General features: G+C 39.5%; 1 protein-coding gene across 3 annotated transcripts; it reads left to right on the top strand.

Annotated features, from left to right (window-relative positions):
- The first annotated feature begins 247 nt into the window (after positions 1–247).
- On the top strand, positions 248–26,859 carry LOC309382967 (LON peptidase N-terminal domain and RING finger protein 1-like). 3 transcript variants are annotated; one of them, XR_014173737.1, is made up of 13 exons: positions 410–1,560; positions 4,001–4,119; positions 5,099–5,221; positions 6,404–6,538; positions 7,345–7,450; positions 8,399–8,531; positions 13,161–13,275; positions 14,162–14,283; positions 15,620–15,778; positions 17,425–17,587; positions 19,205–19,351; positions 24,673–26,367; positions 26,462–26,859. XR_014173737.1 is itself a non-coding variant. In XM_081934961.1 (12 exons), exons 1-12 carry the CDS (start codon positions 275–277, stop codon positions 24,835–24,837), a joined length of 1,593 nt encoding a protein of 530 aa, XP_081791087.1. In that variant the 5' UTR covers positions 248–274; the 3' UTR covers positions 24,838–26,859. The 3 variants fall into 3 exon arrangements, 2 of the variants coding, with proteins under 2 accessions (XP_081791087.1, XP_081791086.1); XM_081934961.1 differs by lacking the exon at positions 410–1,560 and adding an exon at positions 248–380 and having other exon boundaries at positions 24,673–26,859; XM_081934960.1 differs by having other exon boundaries at positions 24,673–26,859.
- The last annotated feature ends 908 nt before the right edge of the window (positions 26,860–27,767 follow it).

Raw genomic sequence — 27,767 nt, 5'->3', positions numbered from 1 at the left:
TGTTTTGCACTTAAGTAAAATCCTCGGATGTCATCGTTCCATCAAAGGAACGAATGAGAATAATATGACCAAGGCAATGTCAGGGGAAGAATCACGAGATGCCTTTAATTTCAGAACGACGCAGCGGGAAGCGGAACGTTCTCGCTTACATGTCTCCCTTTAGAAAAGCAACTTCTTTGTGACGTCAAGGGCAGGACGCGCCCCCCTCCCCTCCCCTCCCCTCTTCTTTAGCCGACCGGTTCGCGACTCCCAACTTTCATCCCTCTCGGAGGTTATGAAACGCACTTCGCTACGTCTATTTCGCAGTGGGGGCCGGCCGAAGCTGGCAGCCAATCGGCTGGCTCTCCGACGCCATCACCCGGGGCTGCTCCCGATTTTATGTAATATTCCGGCCTGGGGTGGTGGTGGTGGTGGGGATAATTTACGCGCGCGTGTGCTTGTCTGTATGTAGAAGGTCATCAGAGCAATCCGGTAGCTGAAGACCGAGTCGGCGTAAATAAGACGATACTGCGCGGAGGCGGAAAAGTTACTGGTTGGGGGGGGGGGCTCCTCTTCCTCCTTTTATTCGTCCCACGCCGAGACACCTCCCCCTCCGCCCCGCCTCCTAGTCGCTAACTAGAAAAAGGATGCCGTCTCCTCCTGCCCAGGCTGAGTGGTCGCCTCGGACGGCAGGAAGGGACCCCACCACCCTCGGGGATCAAGTCTTCTCCAGCGGCTGCCCGTTGATTGAGTGATTGTCGCAAGAGCCCCGTTGAATTGCAAGAGTTAATAAGCCTTGGAGGAAACTAGCGAGCGGTTAGATGCTCAGGCGGAGAGGGCACCGGGGTCTTTAAAAAAAGATGAAGCGGTCGATTTAGTGGTCGTTGCATGGCAAAGCAGCCCTGGTGGCTGCGCGCGAAGTTGGCAGGAACTGGCGAGTTTGCTTGGTGTGTATGTGTGTGTATGTGTAATGCTCCAGTCCAGGAGAGAGAGAAAGTAGCTCTTTTCCTTTAGAAATTGAAGAATTCCTCCAAGGGGGGCATCGGGAACTGCAAGAGAAGTTTGTGACTTGAAGAGCCGGCGATTTGCTCCGTCTTGGCTGGTTGGATAGAGGGGGGAAAAGGGGGAGGGGGAATGAAGTCCAAGCTTTGCCAAAGTGTCCCACTGGCTCTTTCGGCCGCTTTTCTTTGCTGCTCTTAGGAAGCCGTCGACCTTTGCCTGGTGCCCTCCTGACTCCTCGTTCCCGTCCCCTTTCCCTCTGGCAGAGCAGAAGCATGGAGCTTTTCCTCTGTCCCTCCTGTCGCCTAGTTGTCTGGGACCCGGTGACGGTCTCCTGCGGCCATTCTTTCTGCAGGAGGTGCCTGGGCGAAACCTTGCCTTCCGAGTGCTGCCTCTGCGGGGAGAAACTCGGCCTCCTGGGCTCGCGGACGCCCAGCTCGAACGTCCTACTCGGGAACTTGCTAGAAAAGGGCTTGGATACGGCCGCCAAGGTGGCCCGGTTGAAAAGAGACCTGCGGGAGCTGTTGAACAACAGGGACTTCCAGGAAGCGCTGAGGACGCTTCAGAAGGGAATCGGCTTGGGTAAGGTTTGCGCGGTATCCAGAGGTTGCGAGGTTGCGACGGCGGGGGCGAAGGGGAAGGGAGGCTGGGTGATATGCGCGGGACTGACCACCAGGTGCTGCCTTGGTTATGCAACTTGCCACCATCTCGCTGGTTGCATTGTGTAAGCAGGCGAGGGACAATTCTTGGTAGCCTTTTTCACTAACTTCAGCTATGGCTTTCCTCTTCCTTAAAAGGCTGGTGATTTTATGGTCATATAAATGTTTGGGTGTACAGTATTTCCTATTGGTGCCTTGCTGGTAGATCTTTTGATTTCTTTCTCTTTTACCTTAAAAAAAAAGGTTTACTGCTTGTAGTTAGTTTCTGTTGCAGATTTGGTCCACAGAGGTGAAACCTAATGCTGCAAAGTGGTAATGGTCACATCAGAAAATTAAATGTAAATCTAAAGTGTGTATGAGGATAGGACTGTTGTTTTGGAGTTATTCCTTAGGGGCCTTTAAAAAAAATGAGTTATGTAGCTTGCTGAACTCCTTGGAGGCCATGAGACCATCTTCAACTGTTCATGGAGGGCAAGATCTTTATAATATTTCAGTATCATTTCGGTAATTTAAGGGTTTGAAAGTATTTCTGAAGTAACAACTACGAGCAGTTGTGACCTTTCCCAAATTATGTGGGTATCTTAACCCTTCAGAGCACTATTTTCAGTGTTGGAATGGTTATTTTATGCTGCATGGAGTCTTTATTCCTTTATCATTTACTGAAGAGGCAGACATTCAACAGATGCTGCTTTCCTATTATGGTGATGTTATGATGATAAATATACCAAATTTCTTTTAACATACTTTTATTAAACACATAGTGTCTTTGTTAGGAGGGAAACGATGCTATTACCTAGGGGGAATAATCTCATTTCATCTTTAATCTTAAAACTTACATTAAAATCAGCTTTGGAACCGGTAAGCTGATGCTACTTAAACCTTAGGATTTAGGAATGAGTAATTAGGAATCAGGCTTCCTTTGCTGTTTCAGACTTTCCTGTGCATGGAAGCTGACACACCCCTCTCATATATAGTGCTGTTATAAAATGCTAGCTCTTGTTTTGCAATGAGTCAGACCCAAGTGTCAGTACAGGTATTTCAATCAACAAGTGAGTTTATACTGGAATATTTTCATCTACCCTGAATATTTTTTTTACTTCAGTTGGAGGATTCATTTAATTAATAGGGATAGAACTCAAATCTAGTGGCCCTTGAATTTAATCCAGGTGAATTTATAACATGGACTGTTAAAGAGCTGATAGATTGAGCAATATTAAACAATGCTTTGGCATTTCAGCTTTTTACCATTTATACTATACTTTTCTTTATAAACACCAAAGCAGATGAGTTGAAAATGTGCTATCAAATTAATCTTGTATTTGGCATTTTTTTAAAAAAAATCACTTTTAAGAATGTTTATAACATTTTATTACCCAAATTCTGAAATACTGTGGCATGGGGCATTAATACATTCTAAAACCAGATTTTACCTATTACCATTTATAACTATAGATAAACTTTAATCCTAAGTAAGTCCTGCTCATTTTGTATTAATTGACACATAGGGCTTTTTCAATTCTTTTAATTGAAAATATAGAAAGTGATAATGTAAGAAAGATTTTGGATGGTAATCATCAATCATCGATGAAAGTTTAATTATTTAATCTTCTCTACTAAATTCTTGTTTAAGGTGATGATGATAAAAGTTTGCTAAAATCTAGTCAGCTGCGATTTTCTACTTTTCCTCACCAGTGGGTCTACCTTAATATCCTTTATACATTGCTAGATAGGGGAAAAAATCAGGAAATTTTGGATTTAGTTGTGGTCATAAGTTGAGGACTACCTGTACAGGGTTGTAAAAAGAAAAAAAATACTACTAGATTATGAGATCCTTAACAGGTGATAGCTAGCAGACTGAATTATCTCTTGTTCTTTATTCTTCATTCTCTTAATATCTCTGCATTGGAAACTTTTTTGATGGGGACTTTCTGCCATAGAAAAACCTTTTAATTCTGGAAATCTAGTCAGTGGATGAAGCGATTTCTCTCTTACCATTCATTCCTTATCATCCCCCATCCTCAAATGATGCAAGTATCATTGTATATTTTCAACTAAAAAAAATGGATCTTTTCCTTAAAGCACAAAATTATTCTTTGGCAGTATCAGAATAAGCTACGTTGGGATGATTTGATCTGCCCTTTTAACTGATGGATAATACTTGAGGCCATCCTTCTTGTCAGTAATGTACAATTAGTGACTTTAAAAAAATCTGGCTAAACTTATTGGAAACGAACATAGCTCATTCTAGTCAGTAAGTCCCTTTCTTGGAGATTTTCTTATAGTGCCTTGATGTGTATAACTGTACAATGTTCGTTTTTATTATTTCTTATTTCAACAGTGAAATGTTCTGCTTCCTCCTATAGCTCCAGATGATCTTACATTAAGGGTGTGTAGATCAGAGCTCTATGTGGCTTTACAGGAGTATGAAGGGGCTCTGGAGGATTTGGAGATTCTATGCAAGCAGAAGCCAGAAGAATGTGAAGTGAGTCGAGTGTAAAGCTGGGTGTTGTGATCCAGAACAAGCATATGTTCTTCCCAACTTTTTTTTAAATGGTGAGATGAAATAGCTTTTCTGGAAAAGGCTGCATTTGAACTCAGTTGCAATAATAGCATAAAAAGCTAACATATTCTTTCATATAGTTGCTTATTTAAATACAAGGTAGTGTTTTCCCTGGTTCTGTACAAGCCAATGCTGACACATATGCTTTAACAGAATGATTAAAAAAACATTCTCCTGGTAAAATCCACAGAAAGAAAAACTTGAATTACTTCTGGAAGGTTCACAAACTTCATCTGAACTTTCTCTTGTAGTCAAATATAAATTTACCAATGTTCCAATCAATGCCCAACTGTAGGCTAAATTTGCAGTCTGGAGAATTTCTAGGAAATATTGAATGTTTGAACTTGGATAGCAGAAAACCAGGGAGGTCTTAGTGAATTTTCAGGCCTGCCCTGTAAAAATTTCCCTAAGTTTGTCCATATCATGCTCCCTGGCAATAAATTTCTCCAGAAAAATTAGACAATAGAGGTTCTTTACTATTTGGATAAATTTGAAAGAATTGGTGATTGGAGTTTTCACATCCAATCAGCATAATATTCTAAAAGACAAGTGCTAGTGAGCTGTGCAGAAAATTCCCACGCTGTATGTCTACGGGGAGTGAAAAAATCTGTATGGTGACATCATGATTGGGGAAGCAAATCTCTAGCCCAACCAGTTCTGACAGATACCAGTCTACTTTGAAGAAACAAATACTGGATGACTGATTTATTGTGGCCTCTGTGTGATGCATCCGCCCATGGACCACCAGTTTGACACACCTGCTACACTTAGGAATATATACTTGATTGACTGATTGAGTAAACCTGCTGTCATTGGCATTGTGCAAAGCAATCTGCAGCTGCTGCAGAATGTTGTGACAGTTCAGGAAGGCAGCTGAAATGTGTTTAATGTTTCTTTTCAGGGCTTTTTTAGAAAAGGGAAAGTGCTCTTGGACTTAGGGAACCAACCAGAGGCCCTGCTGCAGTTTCAACATTGCCTTACACTGGATTCTGGTTTTCATGCTGCTGAATATGAAATAGAAAAGGTAAGTGCATTATTATGACTGTAATAGTGGTGGTTTGCAGGTGGTATGCCCTGGTATTGGCATACTGGAGCCTGCCTGGAGCACCGGATATCATTCTGGTACAGTGCTCCAGAGGGCCCACTTGCCCGCTCGAGCTTCTTACCGGTCTTTTAAGTCTTTGGCCCGTACAGCGCCTGCACAATGTTCCCCTGAGCAGCTGGAGCATCGCAGAGGCTTGTGAAAGCACTAAGACGCACGTGTGTGCTGCGCGCATCCATGTGGATGCCCCTGGGCCCGTTCCAATCATACTGTTGGAATGGGATCCGGAAGCCACCACTGGACTGTAAGCACCTTGTGATTAAATGTTGGAAGCATAATTGGTTTGCATAGAAGGATGTAGCAGTTTACTTTTGGAATGGATGAGATTGTGTCTACTCATACTTCTCCAATTGGGTATCACGCTGGGCTTTTTTAAAAGAAAAGTATTTGTTTTTTTAAAGAATTGTTAAGGATGCAGAATTGTTAAGCTACATAGAAATTAAGATTTAAATGGCAAAATATGATTTGATGTGTCTATGGTTGCACACAGTTTGTCATTTTTATGTGATGCTGGGCAAAGGTTTACAACATTCCTGATAGGAGTGGGGCATGTTTGCTGTGGTCTGAATCATATTTTGGCCTTAGAATATAGGTCTTTGCTCACCCCTAATAAATATATTGTTAGGCAGGTTGCTTCTGTATTGGTAAGATTTATGAGAAGTCATTTCTCTATGTAATGCAGTGTCTCGGTCTGAACAACTGTCTTATTTGTACTGTACATGTACTGACATGATGCATTGTCAAGTATAGCATGAAGACAGTGAAGCCTGTATCTGACTAGCTCCATATTTAACCAACTGAGAGACATGAGCCTTGCAGGCTTCTCAGAAGTCAGATTCTACTGTGAAGCTTCTGTCTATGGAGATTCTCGATTATCCAGTTGTCCCAAAGGTGGTTTTTGAAGAGGCACCTGGACTTTCTGGTTTTTCTTTGAAGCTGTTTTGCTTCTCATCCAAGAAGCTTCTAAGAGCTGAAGAAGCTTCTTGGATGAGAAGCAAAACGTCTTTAAAGAAAAACCAGAAAGTCCAGGTGCCTCTTCAAAAAACCACCTTTGGGACTGTGTTCTCTTTCAAAATGAATTAATGTAAAATCTTTCTGTTGCAGATTCTCACAAATCATGCCTCCTCTACTCCTGGCACTGTTATGGAGTTGAAGGACAACGGCAGTCAAAATTTGGAAGGTTGTAATTCAAGGGAACAGTTGACTTTTCTTGGGAGTTTTGAAGATGGAACCCTACCGGTAAGTCTTATGGGATGATGCCTTACCAGTTCCAAGTTTAGAGGTGGTGTAACAAAAATATGTAAAATATATATACAAAAATATGTATATGGGACATTGGTGAAGGGATTTCCACGTGGACCCTTTCCTGTGTCCAACCACTTCAAGACTGTCCACTCACCTCTAGTTTTTTCACTTAAAGAAGTTCTTGTACATTCATCTGTAAACAAAAGAACCAGCTAACATTTGTTGGGACTGGGGAAGTCTATCTTTCCTTTCACAGAGTTGCATTAACTCCTTTACTTTTAAACAATATCTGCTTTTAATTTATAATAATAAAAAATACAAGAATTAAAAATAAACATTAAATACCATCATGCATTATAGTACAAAAAGCAAAGCGAATGTAAATCAGGAAATAATTAAAGTGTAGAAAAAACAATACCACAATAACAAAGGAACCACACAGTTTAAAAATAAAGTTAATGGAGATTAGAACATTGAAATAGGCAACAGCATCAGATCCTAGTTCTTCATATTTTGATAGATTCCAGGTTTTCAGGCCGTCATTCTGTTGTGGCCCAGCAGCGGCCGGTTAAGCTGTTGGTGGACTCTGACAGCTCAGACCATTCTGGGACTGCTCTGGAGGATGAAGAAGACTCTGGAGGCTGTTTGGAGTCAGAGCAGGGACTAGAGAGGCCTGTTGGCCACCAGGTGGCATCTGAGTCAGGGAGCAGTGGGTGTTGTCTTTTTGTTTTCCTATCTATGCTTGTGACCCCGATTTGATATTTAACATCTTACTTTCCTTTATTAAATGGGATATGAAGACACAAAAAGAAAATTGGCTGGAAGAAACTGTGCCTGATCATAGCCAGGCAGCACTTCCCATGACTCAATGGAAGAAGTTCAAATCAGATCTTTCTGCAAATAAAGGTGAGAATATCAATAAATGTTTACAAGTCCATGTTTTTTAAAAATGAGCTTCTTGTCTCTGCCTAGGAGAAATCATTGATGCCCTAATTATGATCAAATATTTTGGCCATGTGCTTGAAACCCTTGCTCTGTCATTTGATCACACAACCCACCAGGATCACCTTAAGTAGGTACGTTGAGCATGCTCCCCAAACCCTGGAATCATGTGACTGTTCTCAAGACCGAATTCCATCACAAGTCCCAAGGAATCATGCATGTTGTATGTTAATAGGGGCCTGATTAGATTGCACTGTTTTAATGCAGATCAAATGATAGAGAAGGGCAGCCCAGGTTAATGTTAAAATTAGCTACATCACACTCAGTCCAGCATGATTTACAGAAGAGTCCTGCTTCTGTATATATTGGATCTTTCTAGCGGTTCGGGGACCCAACTGGAGATAAATATAATAATATCCATCTGAACATGCACAAAGTGGTATCCCAAATAGGGTTTAATGGCTCAATTTCTTTTGTTGTTGGACAATTATTTCCAATTTTGACTTACAGTCTAATTGGAATTTTTTTTGGATTTTACTGGGAGACAGGAGTGCATATAGAAGATGAAGGCAGTGGCTGAAAGACTCCTCTATCTTTAAGCTCTGAAAGGGATTATATACTTAAAGAAACATGTCTGGGCTGCATGAATAGAGCCCCAAATAGATGTAAGTGGCTAGTGTTCATGTGAAACCAATTGCCACTTGGCATGACACCATAATAGATCCTTGGTCTTAAGGGGGAGGTGTACCCCACAAAGTAGCTTCTTTCAAATATGTGACTTGGTCTACCCAGATCTCTGACACCCTCCCCCCTAAAACAAAAGTGATAAAAATGACCAGTGGGATTCAGTGAGAAGGTGGTTGGTGTGTAATGTTGATAATCTGACTTTTTCCTTTTCCTTTTGTGAATCAGATTTGGAGGAAGAGGAGGCCTCACCAGAGACTTCAGGAACTAGATCAACAGATACAAAATCTATGACAGACTGTTGTCCAGACTTCATAGGCTTCCTGACTACGTCAGACCTGGAATGTTCCCTTTGTATACGGTCAGTTAATTAGCTGCCTAGGAATAATCAAGGAGAGAAGCAGCCTAGAACTAAGGAGAAGTTTCTTGACAGTTACAACAATTAATCAGTGGAGAAACTTTCCTCCAGGAGTTGTGAATGCTCCAACACTGGAAGTTTTTAAGAAGAGATTGGACAACCATTTGTCTGAAATGGAATAGGGTTTCCTGTTTGAGCGGGGAGTTGGACTAGAAGATTTCCAAGGTCTCTTCCATCTCTGCTATTCTGTTAAGAGCAGCTGGGGAAAGGGTTTTGAAATGCTATGCAAATTGAGCACGAGGTATCTTCTTATCATTCTAGCCCAGGGGTGTCAAATTGGTAGCTACGCATGGGTCACGCCCACCCCAGCTCTACAAAGGGAAAAACCATCACAATATGTTATGTGATGGCAATGTGACGCTGCGAGTTTGTCACCCATGTTCTGGCCAATGGACTTCTGAAAAAGCCATGGGGATAAACTTCCTCCTTTTTTGTTTAAGAGTAAAGAAAAGGTTTTGAAACGTGTGTGCACTTCCTCTTGGTATTTTAAATACCGTATTTTTCAGAGTATAAAACGCACTGGAGTATAAGATGCAGCAAGGTTTTGAAGAGGAAAATTAAAAAAAAATTTTTTTTGCACTCTGCAAACCTCCCAAAAATGGCCCGTTTTTCGTGAAAATGTCCTCCCCCCTTTTTAAAAAAGGGCATGAATAGCCCTTAGGAGGCTTGTAGAGTGCTCCTGCGGAGGGTTGGGGGGCAAAAATGAGCAAAAAACAACCCATTTTTTAAAAAAAACGGGTTCGTTTTTTGTCATAAAAGGGGCACGGATAGCCTTTAGGAAGCTTATAGAGTGCTGCTGGAGGCGAGGGGGGGGAATGGGTGGTTTTTCGCTCATTTCTGCTCTCCACAGCCCCCAGGAGTTCTCTGAAAGCCTTCTAAAAGCTATGCACGGCCATTTTGGTGAAGGGAGTGGGGTTTCAGGAGGCAAAATGTTCTGTATTCAGCGTATAAGATGCACCCAGATTTTCAGCCTCTTTTTTGAGGGAAAAAATCTTATACTCCAAAAAATACGGTACATCTATTCAAAGTACTGTTCAAAATTATATATTTTTTTGTGAATAGAAAAATTATATATCCATAATATGTATATTCTTACATGTACTAAAAACCCGTATATATTATAGGACTGCTTGCTAATGATGTGCAAAAAAGCATGCTCAGGTTTTTAACAGTCAGAAATGAGACACTCTGTACACTACTGCATGGTATGATATCAGAACATCTTTTTTGACTGTTAAAAAAAAGGAGAAAATAGTGATGATTACACACTAAAGTTTTTGTTAGAAGTACAGCTTAGCATTAGAATTTAAAATAATAATTTTAACAATCTAAAGAGTTAAACATTGAGGCATGCTTTATATAAGTTTAGCCCAACCATGATCTCATATCATGAATGTTTGCTAGAAGACAAAATGAACTTGCTTGCAAAACCTCCACCTCTGGTTTAATGTAGTTCTTGCCATTTAAATCCTCTCCTCAGTGGTGAGAAAAACCTTGAGGCAAGGGGCAAAGAAATGCTGCCTGGTCTGAAATGCAGAGGAGGAACTATAAGATATTCAACGGCAATGTAGACCTCAGTGCCTGAACATTTACTGTGGAAAGGCTATGAACAAAAATTAAAACTGGGTTAGAATGTCATGACAGTATTCAATACAATAAAGGGATGGAGTGCCTGAAAAATAAGTCCAGGCAGAACTTAATAGGGGACATCTTTGATCCCTGAAATTGTTATCCAATTTCAGTGTGCCAGTGTAATACTTTTTGCAGAGTGGTACTACTTTGTAATGAACTGAAATTTGTTTCATTTGAAGACGGATATTTCAAAGAAAGTAAGAAAGGAGGGCCCTTTGGCAGTTAACCTTAAAAGATCTCTTTTGCAGAATATATATTTTTATGTGTAGAATAGAAACACTGGCTGTATCATACAATGGTCCAGGGTGATGGAATTGGAGTGGACCAATTTGGGGGCTGGTATTGGAAAAAAAAATAGAGAGATTGTAGAACAATGTTTCTCTTCATATAAGTATTGTTGTATTTTAATGTTAGCATTGGAAATTGCAATCACATGGCCACAGCTCACTGCAATATCTGTCAGGGTTCCAAGTAACACCCCCAACAAAAGAAGACTCCGAGGCTTGAAGTTCCTCAAAGTTCCATTTTATTAGAGATATCATACTGGCACATCTGGGAAAACCCGAATCCGAATGCTTCCAGGTTTTCCCCACCCAAGTGAAAGTTCAAGTCCCTGCCCAGCACTCACATGTCCATCACATGATCCAATCAGTCACCTTCCAAAACTGGAGGTGCCTCCCAGTTACATCATCACAGCTGCAGGGCAAGGTGTCCTTGACTCTCTTAGAAAAGAATGTTATTTTGACTATATATCTCTCATACTCCATATAATCCTCCCTTCCATTTTCCCACAGTAGAAAAGTGGCAGGCCTAAAGGCTCAATGTAAAAGATGGCTTCCAAGTCTGACAATATCATAATTGTGAGCCAGGCCTGCAACAGCCACAATTTTGTGGACTGGTTGTAAGTCCCCCTTGTTCAGCACCATTATAACTTTGAATGGCTGTTGAACAAGTAGTTATAACCCAAGGACTGCCTGTAATCATCAGTTGTCTTAGGAATCTTAGTGTTAGATTCTTGGCAGCTGATTCAGTTAAAAGTAAATCTTCAAGAAAGATTCACAAAGTCTTTAACAGAATGTATTGAAAGAAAAGATTTAGAGCACTCAACACTTTTCACTTTAGACCCGATTTATCTTACTTTACATTGTGGTGGAGACTTTTTCAATTTCTTTCCAACTTCTCTGTTGTGAATTAGGAAGAGGGCATTTATCTCAAGTTAACACAGGAACTTGCTGGTGGCTGTTTAGAAAGCTGTCCACCGTTGTAATATTTTTCTTCTGATCCTGTGAACTGATTATTATGTTATAAAATCATATATTTCCCAAGAATGCAGCATATTTCCCTTTATATTACTGAATTATGATGAAATTGGAATGGACTGTATGGAGTGGGGTTTTTAAACTCTCTTCTACAAAATCCTTGGGCTCAGCAATAATTTGATGGGATTCCACGAGAGACTAAGAACAAAGTTCACTCAAATGCAGTAACTTTATTGCTAGAACTTTGCCTCTGGATATGGGATTCCAGGAATAATAACAACACAACAATTTCAACTAACAGGCTCTATGGCCTGAAAAGGATAAGAAAAGGATAAGGAATCAATACTATTAAGTCAATCTCATGAATATTCAAAAATACAATTAAAAAGCATCTATCACTATCCAGCCTTTACTCAAAATAAAAAGCATCTATGACTGTCCTGCAAAAAGGGGTCCATTATCTTGCTATTGGTTTTACTCTTAATATAATATTCAACCAGAATCTTTCTTCCTGCCATTTATCTAATTATTCCATCTTCTGTTCTCTGGGATAGTGGAATACAAATCATTCTTCTGAAGGTTGCCGAGACATATGATAATAGATAATATTTTCCTCTGTTCATAATTTTCTTTCAAACTAAATATGTTCAGGTTCCTCACTTTCTTTTCCTAGAACTTAGTTGCTACTTGCCAGATCCTCCTTATTGATCTTCTCTGAATTGTTTCCATTTTATCTTAAATCAGGTGCCAGGAATTGGAGACTGCCTTTGAAATGGACTCTGATCAGAGCAGGGATCTTCTGTCATTTTGAACCAAAGCTTCCTGTTTACCTTTTTTACTCCTCTGTCAAAGTACTAATTCATATTTAGCTTGTAGTCATAATTTTTGAGGGATGCAGTGGCTAAGACACTTGGCTTGTTGATCAGAAAGGTTGACAGCTCGGCAGTTTGAATCCCTAGCTCCCGGTAATGGAGTGAGCTCCCATTACTTGTCCCAGCTTCTGCCAACCTAGCAGTTCGAAAGCATGTAAAAATGCAAGTAGAAAAATAGGAACCACCTTTGGTGGGAAGGTAACAGCGTTCTGTGCACCTTCACCACATGACCACAGAGATGCCTTCAGACAGCGCTGGCTCTTCAGCTTTGAAACGGAGATGAGCACTGCCCCCTAGAGTCGGGAGCGAATAGCACATACTGTATGTTTGAGGGGAACCTTTACCTTTACCTTCACCATCATTTTTGCAAGTATGATTACCAAGCTAGGTAATAACCCATGCTACATCTATGCATTTGAGATCTAAGTGAAAAACTCAACCGTTGCCTCTGTTAAATGTTATGCTGCCATTTTCCATTCATTTCTCTAACCTCTTAAGATTGTTCAGAAATGTACTGCTTTCTTGTTGGGTATTGACATTCCCATCCTGATTTGGATAGTCTGTAAATGTAATAAGCATTGTTTCCATCGAGGTCATTAATGAAAATGTGCAAGAGTACAGGACCCACAGCCAAACTCTGTGACATCCCATTGATACCTTACTTCAGTTTGAGGCAGAACATTGGTTGATGAGCATCTCTTGAATTCTTTCCAATCACATAATAGACAGGCCATCAATCCCATATTTAGGTGGCTCGCTAATAATAAACATGTCAGTGCCCAATAAAAGATAAATCTTTTTCTCCTCAGTATGTTGTATGAACCTGTCACCACACCCTGTGGCCACACCTTCTGCAAAGAGTGTATGGAGCGTTGCTTAGACCACAGACCCAACTGCCCACTTTGCAAGCAAAGCCTGCAAGAGGTAAGAGGGACAATTTTCTCTTGTTTGCTTCCAACTGCTGGGTGCTTTTCTTTATGTAGGCACGAAAAAGGAGATGATAAACCAGTTCTGTCATTCCAATGCACCTGAAGAATATTAAATTAGGCAGCATTTGCAGATTTTGGATTTGCAGGTTGGCATGTTCTTTAGCCTTGACTTTCACTATTGAGTGGAATTTTTTTGGGTAATAAAAGTGGCCTTGATTAAGGTAGAGTCTCAGTGTTTCTGATATGTATGAAAACACATCTCCTGGCAGGTACTTTTACAACATTACAACATTGCATTTACAATATTACAACAATTTCTATTTTTACTACAATTTTATTGTGATTTTATACATTTGTATATATATGTATGGTTTTATCTTGATGTAAGCCACCCAGAGTCACCTGGCAGTGAGTTAGCCATAGTAGTTTAGACTATCTCATAAAAACATTAGGCTCCTTACCAAGTGCTAAATCAAATAGATGTATTAATTATTGTCAGGTAGTAGTTATAATTAGTACAAAACTAATTTTGCATCAAGCATCAGATAGTGAATATTAAATATTGACAGGTGCTAAGGGTGGGATTTTCAGAATAAAATATTGGCAAATGCAATCACTGAGCCAAGGTTTTATTCTTCGTAACAATACACTGTTGAAAGAGGATTTCACTTTTGTGCAATTCAAAACTGGATTTTGGAAAAAAAAAACCTCTGCTCTTAAAAACTAGCTAAGTCCAGAAGAGGAACTCTGTGAACGGGGTATCTTGTGCTGAATACTTTCAAACTTCCATTCTACAAAAGATATACTTTGTGGGACTAAAATATGTAAATATGTTAAAATATATCAAGGTGATATAATTATGAATGTTTGGTTCCTTCTAGTACCTGAAAGCTGGAAAATACAATACTACCATTCTGCTTGAAGAGTTGATGACTACATTCTTCCCTTCACAACTGGCAGAAAGGAAACTGGTCCACCAAGCTGAAATGGTAGAACTTTCAAAGTAAATATGGACCTTTTGGCTGCCTATTCTGTTTGTACAATCCCAGAAGCAGAAATCCTATTACAAAGGAATTGGAAAGTATATTTGACGGTTTTATCCAGTTCTTCTTGGAAGTAAGCTTATTACAGTTAGGAAGATAGCTTCAGGGCGCATGTTAGCAAGATGAGCTGGTTTCCCTAACTTCAGTTCCCTTCATTGCTGCTTATTTCAATTATTAATCACAGATAATTAATTATCTCCCCCAGCACTTTTAAGCATTTTCCAGCATTTTTTTTAAAAAAATGGTGTGTGTTTGGTTCTCTCTCTGTGTATTCATGCATACACCTACACAAGGTAAGCGTTAGATAACCCAAGAATCTGTTCATAGCGACCCTGAGTTATTCATTCATTCATTCATTCATTATGTTACGGTTCTAAATAGCATCCTTGATAAAATAAAAGTCTGAGGCTAGAGATTCCTCTAAAGTTCCAATTTATTAAAAAAGCCATGTTGACACATCTGGGAAAACCCGAATCTGAAAGTTTCCAGGTTTTCCCCAAATATACAGTCCCCACTCCCAGTGTCCCACAGTAGAATATATAGCAGGCTTGAGGCTCACTGTAAAAGATGGCTTCCAAGCCTGACGCATTCATTCATTCATTCATTCATTGGCCACCCTTGCTCTATAATGAGTGCCTCACATCATCATGTCTTCAAGCCTTTTTCTCTCTTGTGTCTTCTGTAATCTGATATGACGGTTTTCATGGCAGTGTCTCCCTACATCTTATTCCAGGAATACCTGCAAGGTTGAATAAACACATTCAGAGAAGTGTAGCTCTCTATCAGTGTAGGGTTCCAGTGTTGATGAATGTCCCTAGACATGCTAGAATGGACAGATGAACTAGATAGTGGGTTTATAGAACTCAGTTCTTTAGAGTTCATGGAATAAAATGGGCCTGCAAATCTAATAAATATCTGGCTTCTTGGTAGGTTCAATAGTCCACATCAGTGGTGGGTTCCGGATCCCGTTGCAACCGGTAAGGTGCAACAGGGCAGGCGTCCACCACATGAATGGAGCGCAGGCAGGTGGGTGGGCCTTCCGGAGTACCATACTGGAACGGTACCTGGTGCTCCCAGCAGGCACCGATACGCCCATACTGGGGCATACCGGTCGTAACCCATCACTGGTCCACATGCATTTTTATCTTTTTGAGCAGGCATGGAGGGTTCATATCCTTGTGTGCATGCATAAAAGTTATCCAGTGGTATGTTCTACTCTGAAATCCTGCTGCTGATTTTTCAAGTTCCTAGTAGTCCTTTTGTTGATCATGGTCTTTCCCCCCTTTTCTTTTACAGCCTAAACAAGAATATCCCCATCTTTGTATGCACCATGTCATTTCCAGGTCTTGTATGTCCTCTGCATGTGTTTGAACCTCGCTATCGACTCATGATGCGAAGATGTCAGGAGACTGGCACAAAGATGTTTGGCATGTGCATATATGAAAATGGAAAAAAGTAAGTCATGCAAAAGACAGAGGCTGCGACTTTTTAAAATTTGGGTTTACAGCAGAGGTTGAATCCCACAATTTTTGGTCAATTGAATCAACAGATGGAACCATACTAAAAGGAATAAATTAACTTTTGTTTTCTGAAATTCTATACATGGATTCTGCTTGGTATTTTGAGGCAGAATGTCAACTTCTGAATTGTAACTGAATGCTCTCTCCTCTTTTTCCTCTCCTAGAAAACTTAGATTTTAGAGAAGTGAAGAAGAAAACTCCACTGAGCTCCATAAAAACGAAGCTGCAAATCAGCTTTCATTGATAGATACCAATGATTAGGAGGAACATAACCAGAATCTAAATAAACAAATGGATGAGTGGATATTGATATGTTTTTACTGATACTTCTTTGCATGCTAGTCTGCACTTAGTGCTTATCTATGGTAGGTAGAGTAGAGATGGTCACAGCCTTTCCCTCAATATTGTACACTATCCTGTCTCTCTCTCTAACATCTGCATATTGAATGCAGTCTGTTGCTCGAGCAGGGTGACTTTTTGTAGTGTTTTTGTGTTTGCAGTGTAAAAGGAGGAAACGTGCATCTGGTTGAAAATGTCATTATTTGGGACTATGTGGGAATCCCAGAAATACATTAAAAGCATGTTCTTTAGATACATTTCCTGGATATGCAGCAAATGTAAAACCTAAAAGGTAGAAGGAAGTTTTTCTTGTGTGTGAAATGCAAGAGTCAAATGGGTACAAATGAAAGGGAATCAGTATTAGAAATTTATTCCAGTATTGGATAATGATTGGATTTTAATTTAATTACATTTAAATTGTTTTGTTTTTGAGTCTGGATCCTCCTATCCCAAACCATTCAATTCAAAGCATTTGCCTAGTCCCGGGATGGCAAACCTATGGCACACGTGCCACAGGTGGCACACAGAGCCATTTCTCAGGGCATGCGAAGCGTTGCCCTGTCAGCTGGCCAGCGTGCATGCGCGCGCTGGCCAGCTGAGTTCAGCCTTTTTTAAAGACATTTTTCGCCCTCCCCAGGCTCCAGAGGCTTTTTAGGAGCTGGGGGAGGGTGAAAAGAGCCTCCCCCCCCCGGAGGCCCTCCGGAGGCTTCAGGAGCTTCCCTGAAGTCTCAGGAGAGCAAAAAACATGCCCTATGGGCAAACTGGATGTTTGGGAACAGACTTCCGGTTTGCTCGTAGGGTCGGTTTAAGCCCACCTGAGGCTTCAGGGACCTTGGTCCCTGAAGGCTCCGGAGGGCTTAAACCGACCCTACGAGCAAACCAGAACTCACTTCCGGTTTGCTCGGAGGGTCCTTTTTAATCCTCCCGAGGCTTCAGGAAGCGTCCTGAAGGTCCCTGAAGCCTCCGGAGGGCTTAAACCAATCCTACAAGCAAACCGGAAGTGACTTCCGGTTTGCTCAGTGGGTCTTTTTTAGTCCTTTTTGTGACATGCCTTGGGGATTGTAAAGATATTTTGCTTACTTTAATATAATTTAGATGTGCTTGATAAGTAACTACATAAATATCCTAACTTTTTAACATTTTATTTGCTTCATTTCGCACAGGTTACATAGCACACCAGAAATGGGAAAAGGATATGAATCTTCCTTCTCTCCTGTATTAATAGCCTTGTCTCTTTTTCAGCTTTGCTGACTATGGCTGCATACTGGAGATTCAAAAAATAACATTTTTTCCTGATGGACGATCATTGGTGGACACTATAGGCAAGAGGCGGTTTCGAGTTTTGAGACGAGGGCACAGAGATGGCTACAACACTGCAGATGTTGAATACTTGGAAGACGAGAAGGTAAGTAGTCCTTATGTGAACAGTAAAGTCCTAAAGATTTGGCTAACATAAAAGGAATGATATGCACTGGGTAATCGCTTGATACAAGTAGTACTTGACTTATGACCACAATTGAGCCCCAAATTTTTTGTGGCTCACCAAGACAGTTGTTAAATGAGCTTTGCCCGACTTTAGACTTTTCTTTCCACAGTTGTTAAGCGAATCACTGCAGTTCTTAAGTTAATCACACGCTTGTTAAGTGAACCTGGATTCCCTATTGACTTAGCTTGTAGGAAGGTAGCAAAAGGTGATCACATGACCCTGGGACACTGCAGCCATCATAAATATGAGTCAGTTGCCAAGCATCTGAATTTTGATCATGTGACCATGGAGATGTTGCAAGTGTGAAAAATGGTCATAAGTCACTTTTTTCAGTGCCGTTGTAACTTCAAATGGTCACTAAATGAGCTGTTGTAAGTTGAGGACTACGTGTACATGATTTATTAGGTGTTCATGATTTATTGAGTTTATATTTCACTTTTCCACCAAAAGATGGCATTCAAGGTGGTAATAAGTAAACAGATATTAAAATGAACAAATTTGACCCAGCTGAGCTACAAAATAATTACTTGAACCATGCTTACTTACTCTGTTGAATCTTATAGGGCAGACGGGAGATAGAATATTCAATTTGGCCCTCTACTGTTTTTTTCTTTTTTCATTGATAGTTTGGTACAATAAATATATAAAACAAGTAGAAAAAAACTATCATATTGATTTATGGGTCTGCGCTTTCAATGTATGGGTCAACAGCTGTTCACTGTTAGAAGGAAAATCACTTTCTAAATGTCTTCTCTGTTCTTTGCAGCAAAGCCAGGATAATCACTGCACCCCACCCACACACAGCATTATTTATTTGATTCATTGGTTTAAATAGTCACTTGCCAAGCTGGAACTTTTTTTATAATGTACTAATGCATAGCTTCTATTCACCTTGCTTCTTTTGGTAAGCAAGACTTTCTTCTGGCATCTCTCAAATGAGTACATGTCTGCCTTGAGAAGACTCTTCTCTTTAAAGAAGCCTTGGTAACTGAAATGCATCTTCCTATCTCCTCCTCTTGCTCCTCCTAATGGCCTTTGCACCAGCCTTCCTGCCCCATAATTTGCCTTCTGTCCCATTCCTCTGATCAGCTGTCACTATTGCCAATGAAAAGGACTTGTACTTTTCCTTTTTTTTTTTGCAATTTTACAACCTCAGTAGTAGGGAAGAAAGCATTTGACTTGTCCCTATTGTCCTAGCACCTTCCTTTCCCACTGGGCTGAGGGGTTTCGTCAAGAGCATTTCCTTCTCTTTATCTCCCACCCCCAAACCAATTCTGCACAGAATAGCACATTTAATTCTGTGTGTGGAGCAAAACATCCAAGCACATGTTTCAGTTTTGGCACAGACCACTCAAAACCAGGTTTTTCAAACATGCAATATTTTACATATCCCTACTATATGTCAACCACACTTGAGTTCTACTTAGTAGTTATGTTTTCTCTCGCACACTCTCTTTTGATCTCAACTGTTGTTCAGATTCTTACTTTCAATGTGCTTCACTTTGCTTATTTTCAACTTCTGACCTTGTGGTCTAGATGGAAGGAGAAGAACAGACTGAGCTGCAGAATTTGCATGATTGTACCTATGAGCTAACCCAGAGATTTTATGAACATGGGGGCAGGACTTTCAGGCATCTTGTGATGCATCATGGACCACTTCCAGAAAAAGAGGAAGACATACAGGTATTGAGACTTGTTCTCACCAGGAATATAAAATAATCTGCAGGGGAATGAGATCTGATAAAAGGAATGTATGACTGTCATATAGTATAACAATAAAATTACTCAGATTTCATTCTAATTGGAAGAGAATGTAGAAGAATGCCAGTCTTTGGAGGATCGCAACAATGTGTTAGTTATCCTGTGCTGGCATGGAGGCAGATATTTCTCTCTTTGGGCACGATAAGAATATATCTGCTGAATATAACTCTGCATTGGTGACAGGAAGGGCATCGGCCAGTAAACACACAACTCCATTCAGTTGCTCAGACACTATCCCGCAAGGGATTATGGGGTCATTAAAAGATGATGATGAAAGAAGCCATCTTTAAATTATTTTACAGGAACTAAATTACCTTGAATTTCAGATCTAGGTTCATATATGTAAATGTATTCATCTGCTTTCTGTACACTATAAGTTGAATGAGTTAAAATAATAATGCCCTGGAATCCAACTCAATGTCCGATGATTATATGGACCCATGGAATCCATGAAGTTTTCCTGGCAGGAATGGAAGTCATTTTCTCTTATCTTCTGGGATGTGTTGTTGATTTCTTAGATTTGCATATTGCCCTGGGATTTCCAGTAGTATCCCATCCAAATACTATGCAGGTCTGTCATTACATATTTTTCAAGATCAGATAAAGGCAGATAAGAAGTTGCAGCAGCTTTAACAAAATAAATTAACAGTTTAAAATTTTGCAGTTTGTACATTCGTACATTTTTAAAAAAATGTATTTTTAGCTATTTGACCAGGTAATGCTCTTTAAATGCAGTCTATAGTATTAAATTACCATAAGGCACAAATGATTCATGATACAATCTTAGAAATGCTGCCTTTCCAAGTAAATAATATTAGAGATATTGCATTATCATAGCTATCCATGTTTTTCTTTCTAGAAGCAGTTAGATGGCCTTAAGATAATTTAGTACCTGAAAATCATAGTTCTCGAGTGTAGTAATAAACAAAGTTAATTAATTTATTTAGTGGCAAAATCAATTTAGTTTAGAATTAAATAACCTATTAATCTCACTTTTCTGTCTAAATAAATTAATTATAGGAATTATGATTTTCAGTTGCTGGAATCTGCAAACCTTTCTCCTCAAGTAATAAGTGAGACTTTTACAGCTCTAAAAGAAAGATCACACCTTTAGGGCTTTTTAAAATAGGAAGTTTGAGATCTTTTTTTAAAGACTAGAAAGGACATCCTACTTTGTACAATTTTGCCATGGTGACTATTCTAAATATTTCAGTATTAAGTTACTATTACATTAGCAATATTAATTTAAGATATTAGTTGGCTGTATTAATATTACACCATATCATTTATTAGTTGCATGAATAATTTAAGGAATTGCCATTGCTATAAAATCCTTAGAATGGCATACACTTAAGAATATTAGATTAATAACCCATAAAAAGAAATGAGGCATACAGAATGGATAGCCATAAAACTGGCAACATCTATAGAGCCATAAGGTTAAATTAAAGCAACTTATAATTTGGAGCAAAATGCCTGAACAACTAGAGAACAGTTCTGAGTTTGGCCTAAAAAGAAAAAAATAACCTAAAATTAACCTCAGCCATGTTTTATCCAGTATCTTACACAGAAGTGCTATGGCAAAAGCATCTTACTTCAGTCATCACTTGCATCAATGCAAGTAACCTTGCATTGTCTGGGAAGGATCCTTTGATCAAGATGGCAGCATTTAGCTGACCTTGAAAAAGGATAAGCAGTGTTGCTCCTGTCTTGTGCTTGAGGGGGTAGACATATTCACTACAGGGGACAAGACCAGAACAATATTAAACTACAAGATAGTTGTAGGCTAGGTATCAAGCTAGGTATTAGAAGGGACTTCCTGACTGCCATATGAAAGTTTGAGTGCTTCTTCATCAGAAGTCTTTAGAAAGGCTAGATGATCAACTATGAGGCATGCTTTACCCAGAGAAATGGTTTTAGGCGAGATGACTTCTCCTTCAAACTATGTCACTCTGTAAAATTCCAGGGCTGTAAGTAGACTGAGAAGCTGAAAAACATTCTAGAAGAAAGTAATGGCAAGTCATGTATCTATTCCTGTCTAGAAATATGTTTTCCTCACATATTTGATTTCCTCTCTGTAAAACACTGAATCAAGTCTTATCTACTTTTCATTCCTAATTACTTGCCGTTTCACCTCCTAAAAATGTTCCTTCTAAAGCATCTATGGTATCCCCAACACTTGATTTATTTCAATTAATTATTCCTTAACTAAGACTGTATTATTGTTTTCCGACATCTCATTCTTTAAAATAAGACATAAAATCAAAATCCGAATTAAACCAGAATTATTTTTTTAAAAAACAACAAAGCTGTAATTAGACTAATCAGTTTAGGGCTATTTTGCTTAGGATCTTTTTAAAGAAATGTTGCAAGCCAATTAGGGTTTTAACTAATAGTTGGAATATTCCAACATTCTGGACATTCTTGTTTATGGCAGCAATAATCACATTTCCACTAATTACTTTTACTATGAGGATCCTAAATACATAAAAAGTATACTTTCGATAACCTGGATTTAGGCTATCAAAAGTCAGCACTCAGAATGAGACCCATTGAAATGTAATAGGACAGTGATGGCTAATTTTTTTTTTGTTGGGTGCCAAAAATTCAAGTGTGGGTGTGCCAGCACCCATAATGCAAAGTGCGTCCCCACATGTGTATGCGTGCACAGCCCCCCACATTCCCCCCCATGTGCACCGCACTGCTCGGCTCTAAGCTGAGCTTGGTATTTCCTTCGGGGAGCCAGAAAAGCCTCCCGAGTCTGGGGAGGGTGGAAAACGGGCCCAACGGGCCTACCGGAAGTTTCCTGAAGTCGGGGGAGGACGAAAACAGCCTCCCCCAGCCCTTTGGAAAGCCGAAAATCGGTTGGCCAGAGCACACATGCGTGCGGGAGCTGACGGCTTGTGTGCCATAGCTTCGCCATCACAGTGCTAGTTAATATGGCCTATATTTTGAATTTTGTAATTTTTTTCCAGACTGGAAACAAAGGCAGCCCATCTACTATAATAAATATTATAATAATCAAATTGGAGGCTATTACAATGTGTACCATAGTTGCATAGTCATTTTCTTCTAGAAAATGATGGAATTGATGTATCAAGCTGATAAAGATACTTTTTGATCATGGCTTCATTTTAGGAAAACAGAAAGAGTTTGGATTCAGCAGTATTCCCACGTATATTCTCATTTAGAATATGATTCCATTCAGACCACTTCTGAATGGCACTGTCTTCCACCTCTCTGAAACTGTGACCTTTTACATTGAGCATCTTCAAACATTGTTTGATGGTCAGTCTCTTCAGCTTTAAAGAAATAGATTTATATCTCACCAAACACAGAGAGGATTCCACTCCATACTTCATGATAATTTCATGTAGATACTGAAAAGAGGCAGAATAGAGCGCTGACAGACACCATGTAATAACTCCATTTCTAGGAGCAACTCAAGCATCTCCAGGGGACACCATTTGAGATCAACCTGATGGATGCCCCTGTCAAGAAGTGTTTTTTCCCCCCAGCTCTCCTAGACAATCTAAAAATTGATCAACGGAGTGAAAATTCCTGGCTATATTGCAATGGAATGGAAAGAGACAAAGAGATGCTTGCTAGGAAACAATCAGGCAAGAGAGGCAGGAGCCCCCAGTGACTTAACTGTCAAGAGAAAGAAACTTAGAAAAGACTGTTTCCAATGGTTAAGCAGTTAAAAGTGTTGGCAGGAAGTTTGTACTTTTAGACATGCAAGAATCTTTCAATGGAACCTTATAAGCCTTAAAGTAGAATTAGTTTGTCTATTTGTGTTTCCTAACTGGTTTATCTGGGAGATCAAGAAGAACCATTAGTATCACATGTCTAACTAGAGAAGCTGCTTAATTAGTAGGCTAATAAATCAGCATTAATCTGCTTTTTTAGGGCTGCTCATTTCCTTAGTCACATTAGAGATTAACCTACAATTGATAATCGCCAAAGGATACAAATAGCCTAATCATTGCTGCCTTCTCCTCCTGGCAGACATTTATAATGATCTAATAATTCCTGACTATGAGCTACAAAACAATTTGAGCAAGGATTCAAGGACAAGTGGTGGATATATCTTTATTTTGTGCAACTCACAGTAGAATAGATAATGTTCCCTGCTGTTTGCCCTATGACAATCTTGAGGAATGTTTGGGTTGAGAGAATGACTGTCCCAGAGTTACCAATTACCATTCCTAAGGGAGGACTAGAATTCGTGGCATTCTGGTTTCCAGTCCAGCACCTTAACCTTTACACTAAACCGCTCCAGCAAGTCTGTTCATGTCCTGTGCCATGAATGGAAATGCATCTAGAAAAGACGCTATCAAGCAGCTCCATACTAATTCTGCATCTGTGATGTCATCAAGAGTATCTCAAATATGCAAGATTTTGATCAGCTTAAAAAAATACAGTGAAAGAATGACAATGAGCTTCAGAATCCTGTAATCAAGCTTAGAGAAGGTGCCAGAGGGTCTCACACAGCCGAATAGGTGACCATCTTGCAGAGGCAGGATGTGCATGGAAAAATAACCTCTTCAGCTGCATATATCACCAACTGGATTCAATAGCTTTTGGGTCCAGATCATCCTAACAGCTCCAGAGATCTTGATCTTAAGATCATGGAGATCTGTCTCATGATAATGAGGGAAAATGAGGCACTCCCATAGGTGACATATTTCTGTGATCAGAATGAAAGATCAAAGACAGAATCCATTTTCTGAGTTCACAAAATGGATTAAGCCACAAATCAGGCAAACAGATTTGCTCAACCAAGTTTGTTAAAAGCAAAAACCAAAAGCAAACTTACCATGTTGTGAATTCAGACACTGGATTTTTAACTAACTCGATTAAGCATGGTTTATGAATGCAGCTGATATAAATGTACCAGTACGGTGGTTGCTTTGGTGCTTAATTTACACTGTATCATTAAATATATGCTGTCACTTAACATCTATCAGTGTAACATTTGGGGCATTATTCTGCTCCTACTCCTTAGTCTTCCTTGTAGGAGTTTTTAAAAAAAAGGTTTTTATTATATTGAAAAGATTTGATCACGTGCTCAGTAGATAGTGACAATAATTAAGTCTTCAGATGATAAAGAAATTTTCCTGTCACACTTCCGCGATGAATGTTGATGTCATCTAGATTGTTCCACTCAAGTAACTCTAATAGCTCCTGATTTATTTATTATGCAAAATGAATTGATGCATTTTCTGTTATCTTCTCACTAGGCATCGCCAGATGGACCAGTTTGGTGTTGGTGGCTTATATCTGTCTTGCCCCTTGACTTGACCCATAAGTTGACCATTTTTTCTGAAACCTCCCTGAAGGCACGCCTCACCCAACTAAAGCACATTCTGAACATCATTCTGGAAAGTCGTGACTACAGCAACTAATACTCAGACTTGCCACAAGGAAGTTTTAGATAACATAAAAGGCTGGGAAGTGGGGACCTCCGGGGAAGAAATGACAAACTGAAAATGGCTTGGCAAAAAAATAGAACTGATAACCACAGAGGAATGAACCAGGAATAGACCAGTTCTTCATAATTCTTCTCCAGCCAAGGAGAGGATTTGAGATTGCCCACAAGGGCTCTATATTGTTGCTCCTCACAATGCCAATCTGGTGCGCTGCAGAGTGTCAGGCTTGAAAGACATTGGGACCCCTGACTCAGAGGTCCTGGGATTGCAATTCCTAGAACTTCTAGCCAGCATGGTTGACTGGGAAATTCTACAAGTTGTGATCCCAGCACATCAAGTGGATGCCAAGTTAGGGTGGTCAAAGCCTTAACGTCTTTAGGTCCCTCTTTATTGTGATTATTTTGTTACTGTAAAACTGACTTCAGATATAGTCCTTGAATGAGGACTCTGAAACTGGACTGCAGTTGTAGCAAGATTTACTACAACGGTATGTAGTAGTAGCAAGACGTTTTGAATGGGTTTTGGACCGACAGGGCTAAAAGATTCGGTAGTAAGATGTGAATTGTATTCAAGTGAACACATTTCTAAGCACCTTACACCATGAGAATAGGAAACGAAACTACAAACGCTGGGACTTCCTGAGGAAATTTGCCTTATATCACATATTGATGTTTGCATGGGACTCTTCAACATATTCTTCATAATGTATGATATTCTTTCTTTCAAGTAACTCACTGCTATTGATTGTAGGGTAAAAGCCAACTCAGCAATGAGGAACATGACAAAAGGGCTGATTTTCTTTCCTGTATTTTATTCTGATGGCTATTTAATGAAGAATTCCAAAAGGGATCAGATAAAAATGACATATGTTGCTGAAGAAAGTAGATCAGAATACTTCTATATGATAAGAAAGATATAAAAGTTAGATTGGGACAGATAATGTGTAGCCATCCAGATGTTCAGGAAGTACAATGATTTCCTACCATTTGGAGAGCTATACTTTTCCACCCGTCTGAAGTAGACCATTTTAAAGATTTAATTTACAGAAAATGTGTAAAGGGAAACCTGGAAATGAAAATGAAATTGTAGGCAATTCTCATGGGGATGAAATGAATAGCTAGAGGACTAACTACGACCTAAAATGTATAATTCAGGAATTCATCTAGGTTTTAAGATGCTAAAATGGCAGACTATTCAGCTCAACCAATCTGCTGCATAATTGTACATGCTGTTAGACAAATTACCGTGAATATAAAAAGTTTGATATACATGTATATAATATGAATTGAACATGTACACATAGGTTTAGTATAGAGAATGTCTGAATACAAATCAATCATTTGTTCATGTTAAAGAAGTCGTGGGATTTTCAAAACAACAGCTGCTAAAACAATTGGTTTGTAAAATTTGCTAAAGTTTAGAATTATTTTTAGATAAAATATTTTTGTGCTCTAGCCTGAAGAATATGGATTCTGAGAATGAACAGCACTGACCAATACAATACAGGTAGCCCTCAATTTATGACCATAATTTGGACTGGAACATTTCTTGCTAAGTGATGTGGTCATAAAATTAATCAATTTTATGATCTTTTTTGCAGCGATTGTTAAATGTATCCAGCTTCTCCCACTGACTTTGCTTACCAGAAGTTGACCGGGAGGGTTGCGAGTGCTGATCACATGACCCTGGGATGTGATAAATCACATGAACCTGCAACTGTGATAAATGCCAGCTCTCCAGTGCCCAAATTACAACCATATGACGGGGGAAACGAGTGATTGTAATGTAAGGATCAGCCATAAACCACTTGTAACTTCAGATGGTTGCTAAAGGAATAGTTCTAAGTTGAGGACTAACTATTCTTTTTTGGCAGATTTTAAACCTGCTGTGATATATAGCTGTGTTTGATTTTAGTTGTACTTAAATTTGTACTCCTTATAACAATGTAATTTAAAAATGGTTTGTCAAAAAGAATTAAAACATTGTAGATGAAGAGCATATGCTTCATTATTATTTAAGCTGATCTTATCTTGTGCTTCTGCTGGTTTGACTGTTCAGTGGTTTAAGAAAACTCTGTCCAGACTCAGATACTTTGTCTACAAATTGCAAAGTATTCAATTTGGACTGTAGTTTATCATGTCCTCCCATTGGATAATTCCTCTTGTGCCCTTCCACCTTTACCTATCAGGCAAATCATGGCAGGTCATTTTCCTTTCTCTGGATGCAACATCTTAAAGAGATATATTAAAAAATATATCTTGGAGAGAGAGTTAAAAAGCTGGACTTGGACATAGGAGACCCAGGTTTTAATCCTTCCTTAGGTATAAAAACTGGGTCAGTGTCTTTGGGCTAGTCACTGTCAGCTCACTCAGGAAGTTGAAAACATTTATCTTCCAATCCACAATGGCCAGTATGGTGACCAATAACTTTCAATGAAGAGACCCCCGTTCTGCAATGAATTGCTTTAGGATAATAATACACACACATACACAAACAAACATCCTAAAACATAAAAGGAGGAAGGCTTTCACTCCAGCCTCTAAAGGGCCTTGTAGGTTAACTCGGCTACTTAATTGCTGAGGGTGAAGGTTTTTCTACTTCAAATGACAAATTAATGAAATGGTGGAATGAGAACAGAGAAATAAATGGAAATGGGGGAAGCTTGGAAAAACCATCAGTTTTTATAAAGAGCAGTTTTCTTTAGGGTGTCAAACCAACATTCTGAGTTAAGACAATTGCTTCACTGATTATACTGCAATAACAGGATAAGAAGAATAGCTTTAAAAGCTATTAGAACTAATGCTAAGGATTGGTTCAATTGAAGAAATGGCCCTTCCTCTGCAGAGTATCCAGTTCACCTTCAGCCACAGCAAAATAAAGGCATCTTGGCACAAATAGAAAGGAGC

This window comes from Natrix helvetica (assembly GCF_964273705.1).
Source record: "Natrix helvetica genome assembly, chromosome: 1".
Lineage (NCBI taxonomy): Eukaryota > Metazoa > Chordata > Lepidosauria > Squamata > Natricidae > Natrix > Natrix helvetica.
Note: the sequence above shows the minus strand (reverse complement) of the source record. Positions and strands in the feature narration are given on the sequence as shown.

Excerpts from the sequence above, each read along its gene's own strand:
- LOC309382967 (XM_081934960.1), top strand. The coding sequence starts at position 1,254 with ATGGAGCTTTTCCTCTGTCCCTCCTGTCGCCTAGTTGTCTGGGACCCG. Across the intron at positions 13,276-14,161 it reads GCAAGCAAAGCCTGCAAGAG|TACCTGAAAGCTGGAAAATA; the intron begins GTAAGAGGGACA and ends GGTTCCTTCTAG. Across the intron at positions 14,284-15,619 it reads GAAATGGTAGAACTTTCAAA|CCTAAACAAGAATATCCCCA; the intron begins GTAAATATGGAC and ends TTTCTTTTACAG.